At 48.2% G+C, this 25,137-nt stretch overlaps 1 protein-coding gene across 1 annotated transcript in view; it reads left to right on the top strand.

The window, feature by feature from the left end:
* The window catches only part of LOC119974218 (cell surface hyaluronidase-like), a 180,963-nt gene that overhangs the window by 38,743 nt on the left and 117,083 nt on the right, over positions 1-25,137 (top strand). Inside the window, exon 3 of the mRNA XM_038812969.1 lies at positions 373-855. Coding sequence (XP_038668897.1) covers positions 373-855 — 483 coding nt within the window. The remainder of the gene's footprint in view (positions 1-372; positions 856-25,137) is intronic.

Below are 25,137 nucleotides of genomic sequence, written 5' to 3'. Positions count from 1 at the left end.
GCTATTGAACAACAGTTCGCTCATGTGCAATACAGTACAACAGATAGTCCATGACTGAGAGATTCCCTATTTTCTGATCATCATACGAACATATGAATTAGGAGCAGGAGTAGGCCATTCAGCCCCTCGAGTCTGCTCTGCCATTCAATAAGATCATGGGCTGATCTGATTGTAACCTCAAAAACACCTTGACCTTTGGGCACATTTGGAGGTCTTAATTTCACAAAGTGCTCTATACGTGCAAGCCATTGTCACTTTTTACACCACGCGGGCTATCGATATCAGGGATTAAGCATCTCTCAGCTGACCAGTGTTAACAATTCCTGCACCTTATTAAAAGATTCTGACCATTTGCTTACTTTTTGTTCACAGGTTTTGACCAAAGTATTCAAAGGTCTTCCTTGAAGGTGCCCCACGTGCCCCGTGTTGGCATGGCCAATTTGTCCAACACTTACCCTCTTTACAAACGATCAGCGCGGAGCATGAGGTCCAAGAAAGGGAGGCAGGAAAGCAGTTTGCTGACTATCTACCAGGGCATGAAGGAGATGAAAGAAATGCTCCTGTCCTGTGGCGCCCTTGTTGAAGTAACCAATCACGTACTGAGAAAAGCTTCAGGGGACAATCTGTCACAAGATTTCTTCCCGCTTCCAACCTGTGATCAGAAGCTGAATGGCCAGCTCAGCAAAATCAATCCACTCAATCTGGTAAAGGTTAAGATAAAGCCAGAGTTACTTTATCAAGTCTTACTCTTCCTGAGAAGGTTGGACTTGTTGCTGGACACACACCAAGCAAAATCATTTTCCATTGTGAAGAAACTGTTGGTTAATAAGGAACAAATGGTATTGGGAGTGACAGGTAACAACCTTAATAAGTATGGTATGTATTTGATTATGATATTGCTTTCATTTAAGTAGATTTATTGAGTACACTGAAATTCATGAACATTTTTGGTCTCTGTCCATGGATATGCTCAGTTGGGAAACCGCTGGATCATCTCAAAGTCCAGGACAGACGCCAAAGAGAAGCAAAAGTGAAACAAAAATCTGAGATTGTCGGACTTGCAAATTAAGCTGCTAATTCAACGTTTCGCTACATGCCAAGAAATGTGATTTATCCAGTCATTAGAATCAAGCAATTGGAATAAAACAGGGCTGGAGACTTGTCCAGCACAACTCCAATTGAAATCATTCAGTAAACTTCCCACTGAAGCAACCCAGCAATTGCCACTCAGGCTGTGTCAGCAGTGACACTCTTGTGGCAGATCAGTGTGCCCTTCCCCCCATGCCCCCTTAACCCCCCCACCCCGCCTGCCCCTCCCCCCTCCCCCCACCATCAGCTGTCAGGGTAACTATGGGTGTGCAACAGGTGGTGGCGTAATGGCATTGTAACTGCGCTAGTAACCCAGATACCCAGGGTAATACTCGAAGGACCCAGGATCAAATCCCGTCACAACAGATGGCGAAATTTGAATTCAATTTTTTTAAAAAGCATAAATCTGGAATCAAAAGTCTTATAATGGCCATGAAACCACTGGCGGTTGTTTCAAAAACCCATCTGGTTCACTAATGTCCTTTCAGGAAGGAAATCTGTTGTCCTCACCTGGTCTGGCCTACCCGCGACCCCAGTGACCCCAGTGCAATTGACTGTTAACTGCCCTCTGAAATGGCCCAGCGAGCCGCTCATTTCAAGGTCAATTTCGGGATGGGTAATAAGTGCCGCCAGACAGCAATGCTCACTTCCCGAGAATGAATTTAAAACATTGTTCCCGAGTGCGGATCATTAAACTGTCATTGCTTCTGACTGACCAGGTGTATTTCTCCAACACTTTCTGCTCTTCAGATTCCCAGCAATCGCATTTTGCTCTATCCCAAAGTATAATTAATGACCCCTTCTTTTGCAATCATAAAACAGATGCTTTCTTAGGGATTGAACCTTTTCTTGCTAGTCATGATGTAAGTTAAATCCGAAAATGAACTATTTTACAGTAAGGCCCATGCTGACTGTGACTGTTAAGTACCACCGAGGAATTCGGAATAAATTCTAACTTGTCTATAATATCATGTGCAAGTTATTAAATAGCTTGTATGTGTTTGAGTCCCACCACAGGAACTTGGCCAAATAACCACAACTAACATTCAATGGAAGTACTGAGGAGTGCTGCACTGTCAGAGGTACGGACTTCCAGATGAGATGTTACATCGTGGATTCTGTTCTCTCAAGCGAATATAAAACATTCTGCGGCACTATTCAAAAGAGTTGCCGAGAATCCAGGCCACATTTGTCTATCAACTAATGCCAGTGGGACAAATGGGGCTGGATTCTCCGCTGTTGGGATGCTCCGTTTTGCTAGCAACCCGGGGTTTCCTGATGGTGTGGGGCTGCCCCACAATGGGAGCCTCCGTTGACCATTTGCCGAAAAGAAGGGTCCCCATCAGCGTGCTGAACCAGAAATCTGGTGCGATGGGACGGAGAATCCAGCCCATTGTGTTTTGCGGTTTGTGGGATCTTTCTGTGTGTATATCGGCTGCTGCGTTTCCTACATAGAACCGCAACTGCACTTCAAAAGTATTTAATTAGCTGTGAAATGCCTTGAAATGTCACCCGCTTGTATCCAGTGCCATAGAAATGCAAGCATTTCTGTTGTTTTACACAGATCTATTTCAGGGCTCAGTATCTATTTAGTGCAATGACTAAATGAGTCCGTGAATGAGTAAGTGCATTAATGAATTGATAGATTATTGATATCACTGAGGTAATTTTCAAAGCACTCCTAAATCTGCTGCACGACAGTCATTCCTTCATTATGTGCGCCACATATTTACTAATGTATTCATTCCTTGCCTGTTAAGCCAGCATTGGTTACCTGAGCTATTCAAATTAATAATTAACTCATCAAAATAAGTAGATTACCCTCACTCTATCATTTCCAATTGTGCAATCTCCCAAAAACAGGACATGTAGGCATTGCTTTGTTTGCATTTCTCGCTTAATAATCCCCCTAATCCTAAAGCACTTTGCACTGGATCTCATTGAATCGATAAGTAACAGGATTGTAACCCGGGGATTCTCTGTGCTGTTGCTTGTGGTGGTAACCATGAATGTTGCACATTGAATGTGTTATATCTTAGTGCTGTGGCTCTGGATAATCAGAATTCTGGTTAATCAGAAAGGCTGCTAACATTGTTAGAAGATGTTCTCACCAGCTAGGGAGCAATGTTTGGTTCTTTTATTTCAGTTTCTGGGAACTAAGCATGCATGAACCAGTTCCTAACATTGGTGCAATGGGTTCACTCTCTGCCCATGTTATTTTAAGAGTTTAATTAAGTCAGCATGATTTCCAACAGTAAGTTTTAAAGTGTAAGCTTCTATTGACTGCTACCTCGCAAAGATACCACATAAGGATCAATGAGGCTGCTGAGAAATGGTCAGTAAAACTGGACGAAAGCCTGTACCGTCACGTATTACACCCCCATGGTTCACGGACAGTATAAACTTAGGCACGGTGGCACAGCGGTTAGCACTGCTGCTCTCACAACGCCAGGGACACAGGTTCGATTCCTGCCTTGGGTGACTCCTTGGGTTTCCTCCAGGTGCTCCGGTTTCCTCCTACAGCCCAAAGACGTGCGGGTTAGGTGGATTAGCCAAGCTAAATTGCCCCTTAGTGTCCAGGGATGTGCAGGTTAGATGGTGGGGGATAGTGGGGGGGGAGTGGACCTAGGTGGTGTGATCTTTCAGAGGGTTGGTGCAGACTCGATGGGCCGAATGGCCTCCTCAAGCCTGTTGCAGCAAAGTTAGATTGTGGCTAACCTTACCTCAATCCCACCCAGCTACACTTGCTCCCTATCACCATAATACTCTTTCCCAACTAAAAAAAATCTATCAGTCCTATCATGAGAGTTTCAACACACCCTTCCTGTGTCGTCTTATGAGGAGATCAAGTTTTCAGATTTTCACTACTTTTTTGTGGAAAAGATAAATGCTTCTAGATTTTGTTGCTGAATGGCCTTAATTTTAATCATTTTAAATTATATTTTTACTATATGTTTTAATTTTCTGCACAAATAACGCAACAAAAAAAAGATTTCAATGCAAAACAGGTACAGTACAGAACAAGTATTATTACAAATATAAGAACGCACAAGACAGGATGACTTTAGAATAACAGACTTTATGAATTAGTGCCTCCAGTTTTGACACTGCATCAATCGGGGAAAAAAATACAGGGAGGAAAGGATAAGGCCATATAAATAAGTTTGGATGACATCTCTGGCCACACACCTTTATGTCTTGAGAGATCAAGACTTATAATGTGGCTCAATATATCGGAGCCCACAAATTTGAGATAAGGGTCACATACTTTGCAGAGTGTATCAGACTTAGAAGAGATCACAGACATCAGAAATTCCATAGGAACACATCCCATAACTAATTTATGCCCATTTTGAGTTGAAGGATCCAGGAGCAGAGGATATTTTTATGAGCTGCAAAAGTTAGTATGCTGTACAGCCTTTTTTTATTAATGTTGATAATTCTCCGGAAGACCCAGGATTAGGAAAAAAAGGATTAAGCTCTAAGGCTCTGTCAAATTCCCCTAAGCTCCCTAACTACACCAGACCAATAGGATTGAACCTTGACACAGGTCCATATGCAATGTATGTAACCACCTTCGACAACCAGGCACTTTAGGCACTTCAGGGATATAGCAGGATCAAATCTCTGTTGCAGACTAAGCATGATATGCAAATGGTACAGTATCTTAAACTGAGTCTCCTTCATTCTGTTAAAAAACAGAAGTTTTTTGGCATACATTACGACACGGGTGCGCATCAATATTAATTGCCAAATACTTTTCCTCAGACTGCAAAGACCCAATGTGCTAACATTGGATCTAGAACATATTGATCCTGCTAATCAACTGTTTAGGCTCCGCAGAAATCAGGATTTCGTTCCACTGAGATACGAGTGGTGTTGAGACACAGATCTAACAAACAAAACAAAACAGACTCCATTCTGGGTGGGATCAGAGAGGTCATTCCCGGTGCTATCTAATGCCACTTTGGTGTTTTTTCAGGCCTTGATGGGGAACACCCATCTGAGGCCACACTCAACCGCATTGCCTGAGTTCCTCAGCATAGGAAGAGATCGGTGCGGCTCCCCGATCTCTCGATTCCCCGATACTAATCCCAGTCTCTCCCCCCATGCCCTGACCCACCTGTCTGGGGTTCCTCAAGCCCTCCTGCCACCCCACTTCACACAGTCAGGGCACCTCCGAGTTCCACACTGAGTGGATAGTCCTGGAATCTGCCCTCTACTTACTCAAAAAGGCCAAGCGCTTTCTCAGCTTATTCCCAAACTCAGACAGTTTTTGCTTTGTGAGCCTCAGACTTTTCTCGGCCTGCTGTGTCAATAAGAAATCAAGAGCCAGCCTAGTTACATTGACCTCCTTTAGCAATTGTTAGGAGCCCTCCTGTAGCTCTCCTCTACCTTGGCCCAACAAACCTCCAACCGGCCCTGGCTCTCCAGCATTCTCCCTCTGCCTAGTGTTACTTGTATAAGAAATAACCAGCCTCCCAGCAGAGGCCTTGCAGATCTCCCACAGAGTGGAGGGAGCGACATCAGAAAGAGAATTGACTGAGTAAAAAAACATTTCTTAAAATATGTAGTGAGGGATTTATCCCTAAGCAGGGAAGCATCAAACCGCCATGGCCTAGACCAGAGGGTGGGGGGGGCTCGCAAGCAAAAATTCCAGGGAGGCGGGAGCATGGTCAGAGATTACAGTGCTTCCCATCGAGTAAGAGGACACTAAATGTAGGATAGTTCTTGGGCACAAAGAAATACCCAATTCTAGTGTGACATTCATGATAGGCCGAGGAAAAAGGAAAATATGGGTGCAAAGTCCAGATATCCCATTTCCTCGCCCCACGCTGAGGCCAGCACACTAACGTGAGGTATGGGGGGGGGGGGATTTCTAGTAACTGGGAGCTTGTCCATCAAAGTGTTCAGATGACAATTAATGTCTCTGTCATAATAGCCACTCATGTATATAATGAGATGCAGACAGGCAGTGATTGACACATAGGATGACCAATGAACACACAACACAGAACAACCAATCACCAGACAGGACACCACCACTATAAAGCCCACAGGGCATTAAGACTCCCGCTCTTTTCGGGACCCAGACACTGAGACAGTCAGAGTGCACAAGTCAGTGGACATTATTGCCATGTGGTAGCTAGTAGGTCTGGTCGAGCCAGTAAGAGGTCGTCAGTAGGATTAGTAGAGTGTCAACCCACAGCTGAACATGTTCAGCAGTTTATAGTTTAAATAAAACCGTGTTGGATCATCTCCGGTGCTCGACGTTTGTTTCTAGCTTCCCTGCATCCAGTTGCAGTCAACGTTGAACCAACCCGCCTAACACATCAGGCTCCACCCACAAAAGAATTAGTTAAGGCCAACTCCACAAAGACCAAAAAAGCCTCAGAGAAAAACTTCGGGGAATAGTTTGCTGGGCCATTTACATTCATTATCAAGACAGTTTTTCCAAGTACCAACCACTTGTCAATCATATACCTGCCTCCCTTATCCTTAACACAATTCTCCATCTTGAAGGGAATATTCTTGTTGACTAAAACTGCCACATCCCTGCTACTCGTCAAGAAGGAAGCAAAACAGAACATTCCTCACCCTTTCCCGCCTTAACTTTAAGTGGACAAAGTTGTGTCCACTTTCTCCTTCTTAAAAATAGAAAGGATCTTTTCTCCTTTAGATGGCATGTTGAATCCCCCACACATTCCAAGAGCAAAGTTTAAGATTAGTTACTGCCACTGCTTAGACCATCAGAAGAATAGCAGGATAGGATTTTCACGCCACACTCGGGCGTGCGCCAATACACCCCTCACCATTCTCTTTTTTTAAAAAATAATTTTTATTGAAATTTTTCGATACAAACATTTACCCCTACTACATTTTAAATTATAACACAACAAATCCCCCCTGGAAAATCCTCCCCACACCCTCCCCCGCGCGCACCCCCCCACCCGCCACCCTCCCCCCCCCCCCCCCCCCCCCGCGCTACCAGTTTAGCAACCAAACCGTTTTTCCCTTTCTGCCGATGGCCTCGGGCAGTCATTGCCCGCGACCCCCCGCTGCCGTGCTCCCTTCGTTGCTATCCCCCCCCCCTCCCTTCCCCCCCCCCTTTCTCCCCGGGTTGCTGCTGTTTCGGCCTCCAGTTCCTATCTCTGATCCAGAAAGTCAAGGAAGGGCTGCCACCGCCGGAAGAACCCCTGTACCGACCCTCTCAGGGCGAATTTGATTCTTTCCAATTGGATGAAGCTTGCCATGTCGTTTAACCAGGTGTTAACACTTGGTGGCCTTGTGTCCCTCCACTGATCAAGATCCTTCTCCGAGCTACCAAGGACGCAAAGGCCAATATTCCGGCCTCCCCTGCCTCCTGTACTCCTGGCTCCACCCCAACCCCAAAAATCGCTAGCCCCCACCCTGGTTTGACCCTGGTTCCCACCACTCTCGATACCGTCCCCGCCACCCCCTCCCAGAACTCTTCCAGTGCCGGGCACATCCAGAACATATGTACATGGTTCGCAGGGCTTCCCGAACACCTAACACACCTGTCCTCACCCCCGAAGAACCGACTCATCCTAGTCCCCGTCATATGGGCTCTGTGCAGCACCTTAAATTGGATGAGGCCCAACCTTGCGCACGACGACGACGAATTGACCCTCTCTAAGGCATCCGCCCATGTCCCATCTTCTATCTGCTCTCCCAGCTCCGCTTCCCACTTGTCTTTCAGCTCCTCTATCGATACCTCCTCCACCTCCTGCATTATTTTGTAGATGTCCGAGACCTTCCCTTCTCCGACCCAGACCCCTGACAGCACCCTATCACTCACCCCTCTATCGGGAAGCAAGGGAAATCCTTCCACCTGTCGTCTGGCAAATGCCTTCACCTGCAGGTATCTAAACGTGTTCCCCGGGGGGAGCTCAAATTTCTCCTCCAGCTCTCCCAGGCTCGCAAACCTCCCCTCTATGAACATGTCCCTCAGTTGCCTGATGCCCGCCCTGTGCCAGCTCTGGAATCCCCCGCCAGTGTTCCCCGGGACAAATCTGTGGTTCCCTCTCAGTGGCGCCGCCATCAGACCCCCCACTTCCCCCCTGTGTCGCCTCCACTGCCCCCAGATTTTAAGGGTGGCCGCCACTACCGGACTCGTGGTATACCTTGTGGGGGGGAGCGGCCATGGTGCCGTTACTAGCGCCCCCAGGCTTGTATTGCCGCAGGACGCCCTCTCCATACGTTTCCAAGCTGCCCCCTCCCCCTCCATCACCCACTTGCGCACCATCGATGCGTTCGCCGCCCAGTAGTATCCGGAAAGATTGGGTAGCGCTAATCCTCCACTGTCCCTACTCCGTTCCAAGAAAATCCTTCTCACTCTAGGGGTGCCATGTGCCCACACATAGCCCATAATGCTGCTAGTTACCTTCTTGAAGAAGGCCCTGGGGAGAAAGATGGGCAAGCACTGGAACAGAAACAAGAACCTCGGGAGGACCGTCATTTTGACTGACTGCACCCTCCCTGCTAGCGACAGCGGTACCATGTCCCACCTCTTAAACTCCTTCTCCATCTGCTCCACCAGCCTTGAAAAGTTCAGCTTGTGGAGGGTCCCCCAGTTCCTTGCCACCTGCACCCCCAAGTACCTGAAGCTCTTTACTGCTCTCTGAAAGGGGAGCCGCCCAATTCCCTCCCCCTGATCTCCCGGGTGTATCACAAAGACCTCACTTTTACCCACATTTAATTTATATCCCGAAAAGTCCCCAAACTCCGCTAGTATTTCCATTACCTCCGGCATTCCCCCTTCCGGGTCCGCCACATATAACAACAAATCATCCGCATAGAGTGATACCCGATGTTCCTCCCCTCCCCTTGTCAGTCCTCTCCACCCCCCTGAACCCCTCAGTGCCATCGCCAACGGTTCGATCGCTAATGCAAATAGTAAGGGGGATAGGGGGCATCCCTGCCTGGTACCTCGATGGAGCCCAAAATACTCTGACCTCCTCCCGTTTGTAACCACACTCGCCATCGGGGCCGAATACAGCAGCCTCACCCACTTGATAAATCCCTCCCCAAACCCAAACCGTTCCAGCGTCTCCTACAGGTATTCCCACTCCACCCTATCGAATGCCTTCTCCGCATCCAGTGCTACCACTATCTCAGCCTCCCCCTCCACTGCTGGCATCATAATCACATTCAACAGTCTCCGGACATTTGTGTTAAGTTGTCGTCCCTTTACGAACCCCGTCTGGTCCTCATGGATTACCCCTGGCACACAATCCTCTATTCTGGTTGCCAGGACCTTTGCCAACAGTTTGGCATCTACATTCAAGAGGGAGATAGGCCTGTAGGACCCGCACTGTACAGGGTCTTTGTCCCGCTTCAGGATCAAGGAGATCAGGGCCTGTGACATTGTCGGGGGCAGCACCCCCCCCTCTCGCGCCTCATTGAAGGCTCGCACCAGCACTGGACCCACCAAGTCCACATACTTCTTATAAAATTCCACCGGGAACCCATCCGGCCCCGGCGCCTTCCCCGCCTGCATCTGGCCTATCCCTTTAACTAGCTCCTGCAGCTCTATCGGCGCCCCCAGCCCCTCCACCCGTTCCTCCTGGACCTTTGGGAACCTCAATCTATCGAGGAAGTTCTCCATTCCCCCCCTCCTCCTGGGCGGCTCAGACCGGTACAATTCCCTGTAGAAATCCCTGAAGACCCCGTTCACCTCTTGCCCCTTCTGCACTACGTTCCCTCCCTTCTCTCTCACTCCCCCAATCTCTCTGGCTGCATCTCGCTTGCGCAGCTGGTGTGCTAGCATCCTGCTCGCCTTTTCCCCGTACTCATAGACCGCGCCCTGTGCCCTTCTCCATTGCGTCTCCGCCTTCCTAGTGGTCAGTAGGTCAAACTGGGCCTGTAGACTGCGCCGCTCCCTCAACAGCCCCTCCTCTGGTGTCTCCGCATATCTCCTGTCCACTTCTATAAGTTCCCCCACCAGTCTCTCCCTCTCCTGCCTCTCCTTCCTTTCTCTGTGTGCCCTTATGGAGATCAGCTCTCCTCTGATCACTGCTTTCAGGGCCTCCCAGACTACCCCCACCTTCACCTCGCCCGTGTCGTTCGTGCCCAGATATCTCTCAATGCCCTTCCGGACCCTTCCGCACACCTCATCGTCCGCCAGCAGCCCCACATCCAGGCGCCACAACGGGCGCTGGTCCCGTGCTTCCCCCAGTTCTACCTCTACCCAGTGTGGTGCATGGTCCGAAATCGCAATGGCCGAGTACTCCGTGTCCTGCACTCTCGAAATCAGCCCCCTGCTCAGTACAAAAAAGTCTATTCTGGAGTACACCCTGTGGACGTGGGAGAAAAAAGAATACTCCCTCGCCCTTGGCCTGCCAAATCTCCAAGGGTCTACCCCCCCCATCTGCTCCATGAACCCCCTTAGCACCTCTGCCGCTGCCGGCCTCCTATTCGTCCTGGAACTCGATCTGTCCAGCCCAGGGTCGAGCACTGTATTGAAGTCCCCCCCCATGATCAGGCCCCCTGCCTCCAGACCCGGAATGAGGCCCAACAGGCGCCTCATAAAACCCGCGTCATCCCAATTCGGGGCATACACATTCACCAGCACCACATTCTCTCCCTGCAGCCTACCCTTCACCATCACGTACCTACCCTCCTTATCTGCTACCACCTGCGCCGCCACGAACGACACCCTCTTTCCCACCAAAATCGCCACCCCCCCGGTTCTTTGCGTCCAAGCCTGAGTGGAACACCTGTCCCACCCACCCCCTTCTCAGGCGTACCTGGTCTACTACTCTCAAGTGAGTCTCCTGCAACATTGCCACATCCGCCTGCAGTCCCTTTAGGTGTGAAAAAAACCCTTGATCTCTTGACCGGCCCATTCAGCCCCCTCACGTTCCAAGTAATCAACCGGGTCGCGGAGCGACCCGTCCCTTTCCCCTGTCTATTAGCCATGTCCTGTCCCCTGTTCGCCCCGGGTCGACCCTCCCCTTCTGACCCGTTCCCCATGGCGATGGCCCCCCCCCCTCTCTCCTCCCGTTCTTCCCTTCCCGTCCTCGGCCTTTCCAGCAGCAACCCGGTATCCCCCCCTAACCCCCCTTCCCCCCCTCCCCCCCTGGCTAGGACCCCTCCTAGCCGCGGTGTATCCACCATCGTACTCCCGAGAGTCAGCTGGTTTTCGCTGACCCGGCTGCCCCTGCCACACTCCGACTCCTCCCGATGTGGGGGGGGAGGGGCCTCCCTCCCCCCCCTTGCCATCCCTCTCTGACCCCGCTTCAGCGCGGGAAAAGCCGCCATTGCTGGCCACACCCCACTCTTCTCTCCTCCCCCTTCCTCCGTCCCGCGCGCGGGAAACAGGGAAGAGCCCGCGCTTTCGCCCGGCCACACCCTACCCCGCCATCTTCAATTCCACCCCCGTCCCCATCCAAGCCCATAAAAAAGCCCCCTTAAAACGAGAGGAAGAAAAAAGAGAAAAAGAAAACACGCATAACCAACTTGCACCCCCCCCGTCCCGCCTCCCCAACTTAACAATATAACAATATAAATAACAAATCTCAAATAAATACATAAATACATCACTATGCCTGCATAACTAAATAACTACCCAATAATAACGTATTTAACCATCACCCTCCATCGAACAGAACAGTAACCATAACCCTTAAAGAACAGATCAAAAAACAGTAAAAAAAAGCCCCCCCTACAACAACAATAATTAAGGGAAGTTGGCAACGGGAAGAGACACACAAAAAGGAACAAAGAAACCCCCCATAACACAAGTTTCAAAGAAACCAAACGATCCATCAACTTTAACCAAGTTCCGACCTGGCCTAAGAAAGACATGGGCCACTTGATCAGTCAAGGGTACTCGGGCGGCCTCGACCGCCGGCGTTCCCAAGTTCTAGTTCAGGTCCAGCTTTTCCTCCCGAACAAAAGTCCATGCCTCCTCTGGGGTCTCAAAGTAATGGTGCTGGTCCTTGTAGGTGACCCACAAGCGCGCTGGCTGCAGCATTCCGAACTTGATCCTATTTGCGTGCAGCACCGCCTTCGTCCGGTTAAACCGGGCCCGCCGCTTTGCCACCTCCGCACTCCAGTCCTGATATATCCGCACCGTCGAATTCTCCCATTTGCTGCTTTTCTCCCTCTTGGCCCACCTCAGCACTTTCTCCCGATCACAGAAACGCTGGAATCGCACCAGCACCGCCCTCGGGGGCTCGTTCGCCCTAGGCCGCCTAGCCATGACCCGATATGCTTCTTCCAGCTCCAGGGGCGATGGACCGGCCCCCTCTCCCATCAGGGAGCTCAGCATCTCCGCTACATATTTCGGGAGATCAGGCCCCTCCAGGCCCTCTGCTAGGCCCAGGATCCTCAAGTTCTTCCGCCTCATTCGAGTGTCCAGCTCCTCAAAGCGGCTCTGCCATTTCAGGTGGAGTGCCTCGTGCACCTCCACCTTTCCCACGAGGACCGTGGCCTCCTCCTCCCTTGCAGTCATCTCCTGCTGCAGCTCTCTTATCGACGCCTCTTGGGTCGCCTGGGCCCCCATCAGCCTTGTGGTCGTCGCGTTCATAGACTCTAAGAGTTCCACTTTCAGCTCCGTAAAACACCGGAGGAGAGCGGCCTGCTGCTCCTCCGCCCATTTTCTCCAATCTTCTAGTGCGCCACCGGCCGCCATTTTGGTCCTCTTCCCCCGCTTTTTTCGGGGAGCTGCTGCCGCTTTTTTTGTCGCCCCACTCCGAGTACCGACCATAAAGTTAGTCTCACTCTCCTCAGGGAGCCTTCCCCCACCGGGATTCGTCTTTACAGTACCGTCGGGGCCCTCCAATCGGCCCTTAAACACCTTTGTCGCAGGAGCTGCCAAATGTGCGACTTAGCTGGTCATAGCCGCAACCGGAAGCCCCCCTCACCATTCTCAAGCAGCACCAGAACCACCAGAATATACCTGACATGTTCTCTCGGATAAAAGACCTGCCTGTACCTATGCAGAATACAGTCACTGATATAGAAACCCCAACATAATAAAAATGCAAAAGAACCACGGCCACAATAGTTCTAAGAGGACGTTCTTCAACAAAGGTGAGGACCCACAAGACTAACCCTATGGCCATACAGTCATTACTATCAGGAGACAACCTCAACAAGGAGGAGAGGGGAAAAAGCAACAAAGGAATGGAAGCCAAATGCATCTGAAGTTTGAGCCCACCCATGAAGATCTGCCCCTTCCATCCATCTCCCGGCAAAGGTGTCACTTGGTTCTGACATGATTAAAGAGAGGATATAATAAGAAACCGTAGCATAGTGGTTAGCACAGTTACTTCACAGTGCCAGGGTCCCAGGTTCAATTCCCGGCTTGGGTCACTGTCTGTGCGGAGTCTGCACATTCTTCCCATGTCTGCATTTGTTGTAATTAGATAAACCACAACATGAGAGGGAGAAAGTCCAGATTTCAAATTTTCAAATGCTCGCAGAATATCAGTCCAACTCTCTGCCCTTTATGGATTTAACGAGGGCCATGGAACTAGTTGGATTATCAAAGGACTTAACATACGTTGGATATTACTCTCTGGAATAATGCATGACATAATTCATTCTAGCTGTCTCTAGTTGCCTTCAGACTTCATCGAACCCTTCAGCTGCACCGCCTCTGAAAGGTCCTGGAGAAAGGGAAGCCTCTCCCTCGAGGAGCCAGGCTCCATCGCACCTCACCATCTCCTGGACCCTCTGGCAGACTTTAAATTGTGGAAACAAATGATTATAGGTCTGGGACGTTGATTACCCCTCGGCTTCAAAGGCAGGATATGATGCGCCCTTTCCAAATTGAAATGCCTCCCCATCCAGCTTCAGAAAACATGGCAGCCAGTTCTCGAAGGACTTAACAGGAGGACCCTTACCCTCCTCTCCTTCTGGCACACAGACGATTCGGATATTTTGATGTTCAGGATTCTTTCCTCCATTTCACCAAGCCTTTCGTTAATCTTCTGCAGTTCAGTCACATGAGCTTGCAAGCAAGTCAAGTCTCTGATCTATTACTCGGGTCAAGTCTGCAGTCATTAATTTCAGCGCCTCAGCGAGTGCTGAGTCAGGAGACCGCTCAAGGATCAAGTCGCCAAATAGAAAAGGCGGCTCCCCTCCCGCTGAATCTGGCAGTGCCCTTTCAACGCTGGATTTCATCGCATTTCTCAGCATTTTCTCTCCAATACTTTTCCAAAAGTCTTCCAGGGACATACAACAAATATTAACTCTTGGATTAGGCGAGTACATGTCGGGCAAACAGGATAAAAGATGGATTATAAAGCGAGCGGCGCTAGAGAACATAGAACATAGAACATAGAACAGTACAGCACAGAACAGGCCCTTCGGCCCTCGATGTTGTGCCGAGCAATGATCACCCCACTCAAACCCACGTATCCCACCCTATACCCGTAACCCAACACCCCCCCCCCCCCCCCCCCCCCCCCCAACCTTACTTTTTAGGACACTACGGGCAATTTAGCATGGCCAATCCACCTAACCCGCACATCTTTAGACTGTGGAAGGAAACCGGAGCACCCGGAGGAAACCCACGCACACACGGGGAGGACGTGCAGACTCCGCACAGACAGTGACCCAGCCGGGAACCGAACCTGGGACCCTGGAGCTGTGAAGCATTTATGCTAACCACCATGCTGCCGTGCTGCCCAAGAGCCTGCGGAAAAGCTGCTATTCCCGCGCCAACATCACGTGATCCCCTTAATTTTAATTTTACAAAGATGCCCCTGTGTTCTGGACACCCCCACCGGAGGAAATGATTTCTCTCCATATCCCCAATCCAACCCCTTCATCATTTGAACTCTCAATTGACTCTCCCCTCAACCATCTAAAGTCAGTGGAATCCAAACCAAGATCATGCAACCTGCCCACACAATTTAACCCTTTGAACATGGCTATCATCCTCATGAATCCGTGCTGTAAACCTGCCACGGCCAATATATCCTTCCTGAGGTTTCATGCTCAAGATTATGCCCAGCATTCCAGATGGGGTGTGTTCATGCTTCAGTACAAATGGTACTGTCTCCTCTTTGCATTTGGCCTCTCGTTAAACAAGAAAAAATTCAAAAAGACCAACTAATTTTTGCATTCATGGGGTGCGAGCATCATTGGCTAGGCCAAAACTTGCTGCCCATCCCTAATTGCCCTTGAACTGAGTGGTTTGCTGGGCCATTTCAGAGGAGTCTGAAGTCACATGTAGGCCAGACTGGGTAAAGATTTCAGATTGCCTTCGCCGGCAGACATTAGTGAACCAGATGGGTTTTTGCAACAATGGACGATAGTTTCATACTCCAGATTTATTAACAGGATTCAGATTCCCCCATCTGCTGTAGTGGGATGTGAACTCATGCCCCCAGAGTCTGGAACTCTGGAGTGCCAGTCCAGTGACATCCCCATTTCACCATCATCTCCCCAGTAACTGGCCAACCAATTCCAATGTCCTTGACTTTCAGGAACATATCCTGGTTCAATGACGGATACCGGGTGTGAATCTGTGCTAAGCACACATTTTAACAATTGTGTTCCGTGCTCAGTGATTCATCAAAAAAAAGAAAGAAATCCTTGCATTTCTACAGCAATGTCCCACCAGTCCAGGATATCCCAAAGCACTAGACAGACATTGAAATCCTTCTTAAGCACTCTCACTGCTGTAAAGTAGGAAATGTCACAGCCAATTTGTGCACAAGAAGATTCCACAAAGAGGGCAACGCATTGAGCAGACCATCTGTTTAGTTAATGTTGATTGCGGGATAAGTATTGGCCAGGACACCGTGGAAAACTCCCCTCCTCTTCTTCGGGAGAGTGTAGTGGGATCTTTAAAGGCACGGTGGCACAGTGGTCAGCCTCACAGTGCCAGGGACCCGGGTTCCATTCCGACCTTGAGCGACTGTCGATGTGGAGTTTGGACTTTTTACATGGGTTTCCTCCGGGTGCTCCAGTTTCCTCTCACAGTCCAAAGATGTGCAAGTGAGGTGGATTGGTCATACTAAATTGCCCCTTAGTGTCCAGAAGGTTATGTGGGGTTACTGGGGATAGGGCGGAGGAGTGGGCCTAGGTTAGGTGCTCTTTTGATAGGTCGGTGCAGACTCGCTGGGCCGAATGGCCTCCTTTTGCATTGTAGGGATCCTATTACACAACTCTTCTTTTCATATTTCAGATTCATGCCTGAGTTATTCACTCTCTATTCAGCTCAGGACGGAATCTATTCTCTTCAACACTCTAAATCTTCAGTGGATAAGCCCCCAGTCCTCTCAGCCTATCATAGCTGAAAAATCACTACAGTGCAGAAGGAGGCCATTCAGCCCTCAGGTCCGCACCAACCCTCTGAAAGAATATCCAACCTACCCTGTCCCCATAGCCCAGTAACTCCACCTAACCTAACCTTTTGGACACTAAGGGGCAATTGATCATGCCCAATCCACCTAACCGGCACACCTGCTGGACTGTGAGAGGAAACCGGAGCACCCGGGGGAAACCCACAAAGACACAAGGAGAAAGTGTAAACTCTGCACAGTCACCCGAGGCCGGAATTGAACTTGGGTCCCTGGAGCTGTGAGGCAGCAGTGCTAACCACTGCGGCACCACCATGCCACCCTTTTTATCCTGGTAACTAGGACATGCTATCACTTTGATGGTCACATTTGGACCTTCTCCAGGGCCTCCCTTGTCATGTCTGAACAAATAGGCAGCACGAATGTGAGTTCAAGTACCACAATTGTAGTTTGAGAATTTGGATTGAATTTAAAATAAAACCTGAAAATTAAAGCTGATCTCAGTAAAAGTGGCCTTGAAATTGTTGCATTGTGATCAAAAACCAAACTGCTTAATTAATGTCCTTTAGAGAATGCAAACTTACATACAATATATATATAAAATATATTTACACACCTACACACATATGCAACTCCAGTCCTACACAAATATAGTTAAGCACCTTTCGGCGTTCTATTGAACAAGTAATAATGAGTAAACGGAATTTGGCTGTGGATCTGCTGGGAGCACGTTACTCACACACAAGCCAAGAACAGCAAAGGGACAGCTTATTTCATTGACCCCAGTCTTGGTGCCCATTCCACTAATTGTCATTCTTGAGCAAGCGGGTTTTTGGTTATGTAGCAGGGTGCCTTGTGTGTGCTGTCTGGGAGGTTAGCAACACCAGGAAGACTAGTGAAGAACAAAATGCAGGAGGGTGTCAGCCCCGCTGCCTGTGTCACTGGAGGGGGAGACATCAGGGGTCAATAAGTTAAAACAATGGATTGTAAGTTTGGGGAAGATGACAGATGAATGCACATGTATGGCTCTAAACTCAACGCCTTATAAAGCTCCAGGTTCCTTCCTCCATCCGCGTTGAGTGGATTCAGCTCAGCTGGACCCGCTGTTGAGATATTACCCCATTGGGTTAGGGAAAAGGGAGCTCAGACTCAGTTCACTGAATCCAGCTGGGAAGTGTGAATACTGGGGTACTGACTGAGGAAAGGTTGCATTTGATGGCAATGGCCTTCAGCCTAGCATTCCCAACTAACTCCTGCTGTGGAGACTTGATGGATTACTCGCCTGGGCAAGGAGCTGGAGTTGCACCTCAGACTGCAGACCAGTAAAAGTTACCATATTTTGGAGAGGGAAAAGGGGTGAACATTAATAAATGAGGCTGGAGGAGCAGTACTCTGTGGGGTGGTCTGTTACACAGACCGAGTGAAAAAGCTTTGTGCCGTCATCCCTTTATTACAGATTCACAGAATTGTTACAGCACGTAAAGAGGCCATTCAGCCCCTCATGTCTGCACCAGCTCCCCCAACGAGCTACTCACCCAGTGCTATTCCCTCGCCTTCTCCCTGTAACCCAATACATTCTTCTTCCTTTACAGACAACAACCCAATTCCCCCTTGAAAGCCTCGATTGAACCTGCCTGCACCACACTCTCAGGCAGAACATTCCAGATCCCTGACCACTCGCTGCGTGAAAGGTGTTTTCCTTCACATCTCCATCGCTTCTTTTTGCCTATTACCCTTAATCTGTGCCCTCAATCTTCCTCCCAATAGCAACAGGTTTTCCCCTATCTACACTGTCCAGGCACCTCATGGTTGGAAAGAAAAAAATAGGGTGGTAATTGGCTAGTTAGTTCTCTGATTATTTATGTCCCTTGAATCTAGATTAATCATAACAAGAAGAATACAGGCAATGTTGATTTTCAATTGTCTCACCAGAAACAAATCTCCCAGCAACTTTCTCCCCAACAGCATTGCTGGTGCTGCCACCTGCTGTCAAAGACGAGCAGCTTCATAATAAAAACTCTCAAAATGTTCATTAATTATTCGGATCACATTTGATCGACTTTCTGCATCCTTAAATAGTTCCAGAAAGAAAGTTAACCTGAGATAAACTGCTTCTTGCTTGATACTTTTGCTTGGATTGCTTCAGGTATATAGGATGTGTGAGTGCGTGGTTTAAAGCAGGCAAAAATCAAATGTGTTATATGCTTTTAAAAGTCTTTGGGAAACTATCTTATAGAAAAAAACATAGAAAATAGGAGCAGTAGGAGGCCATACGGCCCTTTGAGCTGGCTCCATTCATTATGATCATGGTTGATCATCCAAGGGCAGCACGGTGGCGCAGTGGGTTAGCCCTGCAGCCTCACGGCGCCGAGGTCCCAGGTTCGATCCTGGCTCTGGGTCACTGTCTGTGTGGAGTTTGCACATTCTCCCCGTGTTTGCATGGGTTTTGCCCCCACAACCCAAAGATGTGCAGGGTAGGTGGATTGGCCACGCTAAATTGCCCCTTAATTGGAAAAAAATGAATTGGGTACTCTAAATTTTTTTTTTAAATGGTTGATCATCCAACTCAGTAGTCTAATCGCACCTTCCCCCATATCCTTTGATACCATTTGCCCCAAGTGCTATATCTAACTGCTTCTTAATATTTTTGCCTTAACTACTTCCTGTGATAACGAGTTCCACAGGCCGACCACTCTCTGGGTGAAGAAATCTCTCCTAATCTCTGTCCTAAATATTCTACACCGCATCCCCAAACTGTGACCCCTGGTTCTTCACACACCCACTATCAGGAACATCCTTCCTGCATCTACCCTGCACCGACCTGTTAGAATTTTATAGGTTTATATGAGATCCCTCCTCATTCTTCTGAACTCCAGCAAATACAACCCTAACTGACTCAATCTCTCATAGGTCCATCCTGCCATCCTAGGAACCAGTCTGATAAACATTCACTGCATTCCCTCTGTAGCAAAGACATCCTTCCTCAGATAAGGAGACCAAAACTGCTCACAATATTCCAGGTGTGGCCTCAGCAAGGCCCTGTATAATTGCAGCAAGACACCCCTGCTCCTGTACTCGAATCCTCTCGCAATGAAGGCCAGCATACCCTCTGCCTTCTTTACCTCCTCTGTACCTGCATGCTTACCTTCAGTGACTGATGTACAAGGACACCCAGGTCTTGTTGCACATCCCCTTCTCCTAATTTATGGCCATTCAGATAATAGTCTGCCTTTCCTCAAGGTCACTCAAGTGCTGCGCAAGGAATGGTTATTGAACGACAATTTTAATGCCAATTACTGAAATTTGATTTCTAACAGAATTAACAACTGGTAAAAGTTGACTGTATGATCAGCATATCATAACATTTAAGGCCATGGCCAAGTGCTGGGAAGTGGGATTAGTGTAGATTAGAGTAGGTTTTTTTTCTCAGTGCAGGCTTGATGGGCTGATGGGTCTCTTCTATACTGTATGATTCTGTGACTGATGTCCAGGCCACAATTTGTCAACAGTCAGTTTTCTCACCAGATTGGAGTTTGCACGTTCTCCCCGTGTCTGCGTGGGTTTCCTCCGAGTGCTCCGGCTTCCTCCCACAGCCCAAGGATGTGCAGGTTAGGCGGATTGGCCATGCTAAATTGCCCTTAGTGTCCAAAGCTTAGGTGAGGTTTCGGGGATAGGGTGGGGGAATGGGCCTAGGTAGGGTGTTCCATCAGAGGGTGGGTACAGACTCGATGGGCCGAATGGCCTCCCTCTGCACTGTAGGATTTCTATGATGCAACTCTATTCTATGATACTATGAGAATCAGACACCACAACTAGTTTTTCATGGTTGCATCAGGTGCTTCCCATTGACACTAACTTGTCTCTGAAAGTGTGAATAGACGGTTTGTTTTTGTTTACTGGTGTCTCTCCCTTGCAATGCCTGCAAAAATGGTGTGCGAACTGACTGCTTTCTTAATAGCATCATCCAACTCTCTTTATTCAAAGAGGAGCTGAAATATTGTCTGTTTGGATTGGTATGCAAGTCCAAAAGAACATCAATATCGTATGAAAATTCTCTGATCAAAACCAACAATATAATAACAAGACGAGTGATGGAAACTTACTCTCTATGTGTCCGACTTTAAAAATGTTAGCCTGACTGCAGAAACCAGTAACATTAGCAATAAAGGGTACCTCTGTGTTATTCACTGCCATTCCCTCTCATGTAGTTTAAATGTCATCTTGGCTCGCTCGGTAGCACTCATGTCTCTGAGTCAGAATGTCAGGAGTCCAGTCCCACTTTACAGACTCAAACGTATTAGCCAAGGCTGATGTTTCAGTGCATTACTGTAGTGAGGGGGTGCTGCCCTGCTGGAAATGGCAACATTGAGCGAGGCTTTCAACCAAGCACCCCATCTGCTTATTCAGGTGGATGTAAGTAATCCTGTCCCACTATTCAAACCGGAGTTCTCCTGGGGTCTCAGTCGATATTTACCTCTTAAAGAACACACACACTAAAAATAGATCATCTGGTTGTTACTCACTGTGCTGCCTGTGAGAGCTGATTTTGTGCAGATTAGTTGCTGTACTTCCCCACAAATCAACAGTAATTACACTTCAAACAGTAATTCATTAGCTGTGCAACTATGTGGGACATTCGGAGGTTCTGGAGGATACTGTATAAGGGCACGCTTATCCACTCTGAAGAGTTTTTATTAGTCTCTGACCATTTAATCTTTTTAATCATAATATAATCAGTATTAATTATTACCGAATCAACAATGCCAGCAGGAAATATTTCCTCTAAAAATGGATGGGGGGGGGTCCATTGAAAATCACACCCATCATTCTTTCATAAACGTCTTTGGCAGTACACTGCGACTTTCTGTAAACAACATGTGCTCAAAGTGCTTCCTGTGCATTCAAACACAAGCAGGCTCCTTGGGTCCTGGGGTGACTAGTTTGTCTTTATGCAAACTTCGATTCACTAGAGCATGTGATACCTCATAAACCAAAGCAGGAAATGCAATAACGCCACAAGTCAGCATCTGCACGTGTTGACTTTTGAGGAGGATACTTCCCCAGCACATCTGGAGGCCCCTATGTAGTGTGCACCTTAGAAATGCTGACTTGGTTGCATTTGTTGTCTTTTGTTTCCGATTCCTGGCTTTTATTTTCTGTAAAGCTCTCATATGGCCGTATTATTTTCAAACTGAGTCTACCGTTCAAGACACAGTGAGGAATTTTCTTGTAAAAATTCAGAAGATTGTTGTGGCACCAATTTGTGGTCCTTGGAGGTGGTACATGCAGAGTGAAGCAACAGCAGTGCCTAAGGCTGCTTGAACCCTGCCAGGATTGTACAGAATTACTATCACGTTTAAAGGAAATTCAAGAAAATAACCGGCTCACATAAAGCTACATAGAGTAGGGAATGTGATACTGGGACACAAAGAAGAGACAACTTGGATTCATCTCACACCTTTCAGGACCTTGGGCTGTTGCAAAACACATCACAACCATTAAAGTATTTTTGAAGTATAGGCCCTGCCATGGGGGAAGTGACAGTCAGTTTGCTCACAGCAAGATCCAACATATAGAAAGAAATCAGATGGCCGATTTTAGTAGTGATGTTTGAGGGACTGTTATTGGGCAGGATAACGCCCACTCCCAGTTGGCCATTCACTAGTGCTGCAGGATCTAGAGGACCTCTATCTGCCCAGAGGCCGGAAATAGGGCCTTGATCTCATTAGAAACTCCCATTCCTGGAGCGGGTCTTGAACTCGCAATCTACAGATTCAGAGATGAGAGTTAAAATAGGTAACACATTCTAATCGGTCAACCTTGAAATAGTCTGGTTCAGCCCAAGACAGTTTCCAGGGAGAGGGATGGAATTGACGGTTAAGGGACTGGGTTTATGGCAGGAACTGAAGAAAGTGGGGTCATTTCTGATGCTCAAGGTTTGAGTGCTTGTGGGGAGTTAAATCCCCTAACGTGACACTGAGTAAGGGACCAGACATCATCCCGGCCTCTTCCAGGTTTCACCTGGGTGGGGGGGTTTGCAGGTGAGCAGTGAATCCGCTTGGGGTTGTTAGCTGAGTAATTCCAATATTCAGATTGGTTATTAACTGCTGTTTTAGCTTGTCAACAGCCAGGGACAGCTTGGTGAGTGCATAGCTGGGGTAACTGACAGGCTGGGAAGGTTTTGGACAGTGAAATTGAAGAGTTGCGGCCTTGTGAGTCTGGTGCTCACAGCACTTCGCCCCAAAGAGTACTTTTGTTGCTTGACAGGTGATTGCCAACCAGGGGCTGGGTTTATCACAGTGGGCTAAACAGCTGGCTTGTAATGCAGAACAAGGCCAGCAGCGCAGGTTTAATTCCCGTACTGCCTCTCCCAACAGGTGCCAGAATGTGGCAACTAGGGGCTTTTCACAGTAACTTAATTGAAGCCTACTTGTGACAATAAGTGATTCATATTATTAACTTCTTGGAGCACAGTCCACCTGCCTAGTATTCCACTTTGCCCTGTTGACCACCTTCACTACATGAGAGCAAGTCTACTTTGCACCTGTGGTGAGGAGGAGCACCAGCATTAGGCCCAGTGCCTTCTCTACAGCCCCGTGCTGTTCCACGGGGCTAAGGAGATGGATACCGCGATCCAGCTCCAATGATCATGGAGTCTACAGGTGGAGGATCAGCTCTCTTTACCTGTCCAAACATCAGTGCCTCAGGAAGCTGAGGCCCTCACTGCTGGCGACTGATGACATCTACATTCTCCTGGAACAATCCCTCTTTCCCAGTGGAGCAGGTGAGCTCATATTGCTAATGGCCGACATAGTGCCAGTTGCTGGAGATCCACACCCTGGGTCTCTGCCTCTCCTGAGGTTAGGTGCTCCCTTCTAACAAGGAGGGAAAACAGAGAGTTGTGAATGTTAGTCATGGCTTGTTTGTGTAGAGGGAAAGGACAATATTTGTTGACGGTGGTTGAGGCATGGTTGAATGAAGACAATAAGACAAGGTTGAGTTGGATTGTTGACTGTTCGGATCCGGAGGTCAGTCACCTGCCGAATAAGGAATTAGTGGAGTTGCAAGATGCGTTGACCCAAGGTGTGCTGTGCAGGAGGATGCTGGGCGGGTCAGAGCCTGGAGCTGACATCTGAAAAGATTATGTCAGCCAATTGTTTTGCCCTCCTGAGGACCTTGGCCCTATCGGTGAATGATATCTAAGTTGGAGGGTATACAATTCTGCTTCTGACTTTCCCGGCTGCTTCATTTCACCCCCTACATCATTTGGGAGGCTGGACTCTTCCTCCCTTCCTTGGAGCAAGTCACCTCTGGTCACAGAGCAGGATCTCGAGGTAGGGGCCTAAGAGCAGGGAGCAGTCTCCCAGATTTAATCTGCCTTCCTGTGGCCGTTGCAGCCTCAGGAATCGATGTCCACTCCAGTTGAGCCTTCGTCAACCAAATTGGGGTCCCTTTAAGTAGAAATCCTTCCTTTGACAGATTCAGCATGTGACCATGCCCACCTTCTGTGATTAGACTGGATACTCGGAAACTCAGTTCAAGAACCTTGGCAAAATCCACTGCAGATTGCAACAGGTTCCTGACCCAGTACAGGGCCTGTTATTTCAGCTGAGACAAATAATTGAAAACGCCCCTCAATGGCTTCGATCTTCCTGATATTTAGCTGGAGGAAGTTTTTACTCATGTCGTACTAGATAAGCAGTCCAATGATTTAGACACAGTGGAGGGGGCCATGAGAGGTGGCGATGAAATAGCAGTGAGTGTGCAGGATGCAATAAATGCTACACACAGTGTGAAGCTCCACAACATTCTTTTATTCTTTCACGTTGACTGTTCGTTGACTGAACTTTTCATTGCCCATCCCTTGAGGAGGAGATGGTGAGCTGACATCTTGAACCACTGCAGTCCATGTGTTGTAGGTGCTCCCAGAGCGCTGCTCGGCAGTGGGTTCCAGGAGTTTAACATTGAAATATCTATTGAAGGTGGAAAATATAAAAGCCAGCATTAAATAATGTTTCACTGAGATTTATAATAATAATAATCTTTATTGTCACAAGTAGGCTTACATTAACACTGCAATGAAGTTACTGTGAAAAGCCCCTAGTCGCCACAGTCCGCGTCTGTTCGGGTACACAGAGGGAGATTTCAGAATATCGTAATTACCTAATAGCACGCCTTTCGGGATTTGTGGGAGGAAACCGGAGCACCCGGAGGAAACCCACGCAGACACAGGGAGAACGTGTAGAGTCCGCACAAATAGTGACCCAAGCCAGGAATCGAACCTGGGACCCTGGCGCTGTGAAGCAACTGTGCTAACCCCTGTGATACCGTGCTGCCCAATTTGAGTTATTGATATGATAATGTACATATTATATTACTGGACTAGTGAGATAGAGGCGTGGATCAACCATATGGGGGCATTTGAGTTCAAATACCCCCATGTCTCTTTGCAAACCTGAATTCCATTTGGAAAGACTGGGAATAAAAGGCTAGTTTCAGTGAAAGTGGTTGAGACCTGGTCAGTTGTCATAAATACCCAGTATATTTCTCATATCCTTTGGAGATGGAAGCTTGCTATTCTTACCCTGTGTGGACTATCGATACTTGACTCCAGTCCTACACCAAGGCAAACCTCTCAGTTGTATCAATAAGGATGTGAGATAAGTTCTTGCCTTGGATGTGATGGCCACATCCTGAGAACGAATTAAGAAAATACAATAATAACCAGTTTGTGCTTCGAGTTATCAAAGTTTCACGCTGTGTA

This window comes from Scyliorhinus canicula, chromosome 12, assembly GCF_902713615.1.
Source record: "Scyliorhinus canicula chromosome 12, sScyCan1.1, whole genome shotgun sequence".
Lineage (NCBI taxonomy): Eukaryota > Metazoa > Chordata > Chondrichthyes > Carcharhiniformes > Scyliorhinidae > Scyliorhinus > Scyliorhinus canicula.
Note: the sequence above shows the minus strand (reverse complement) of the source record. Positions and strands in the feature narration are given on the sequence as shown.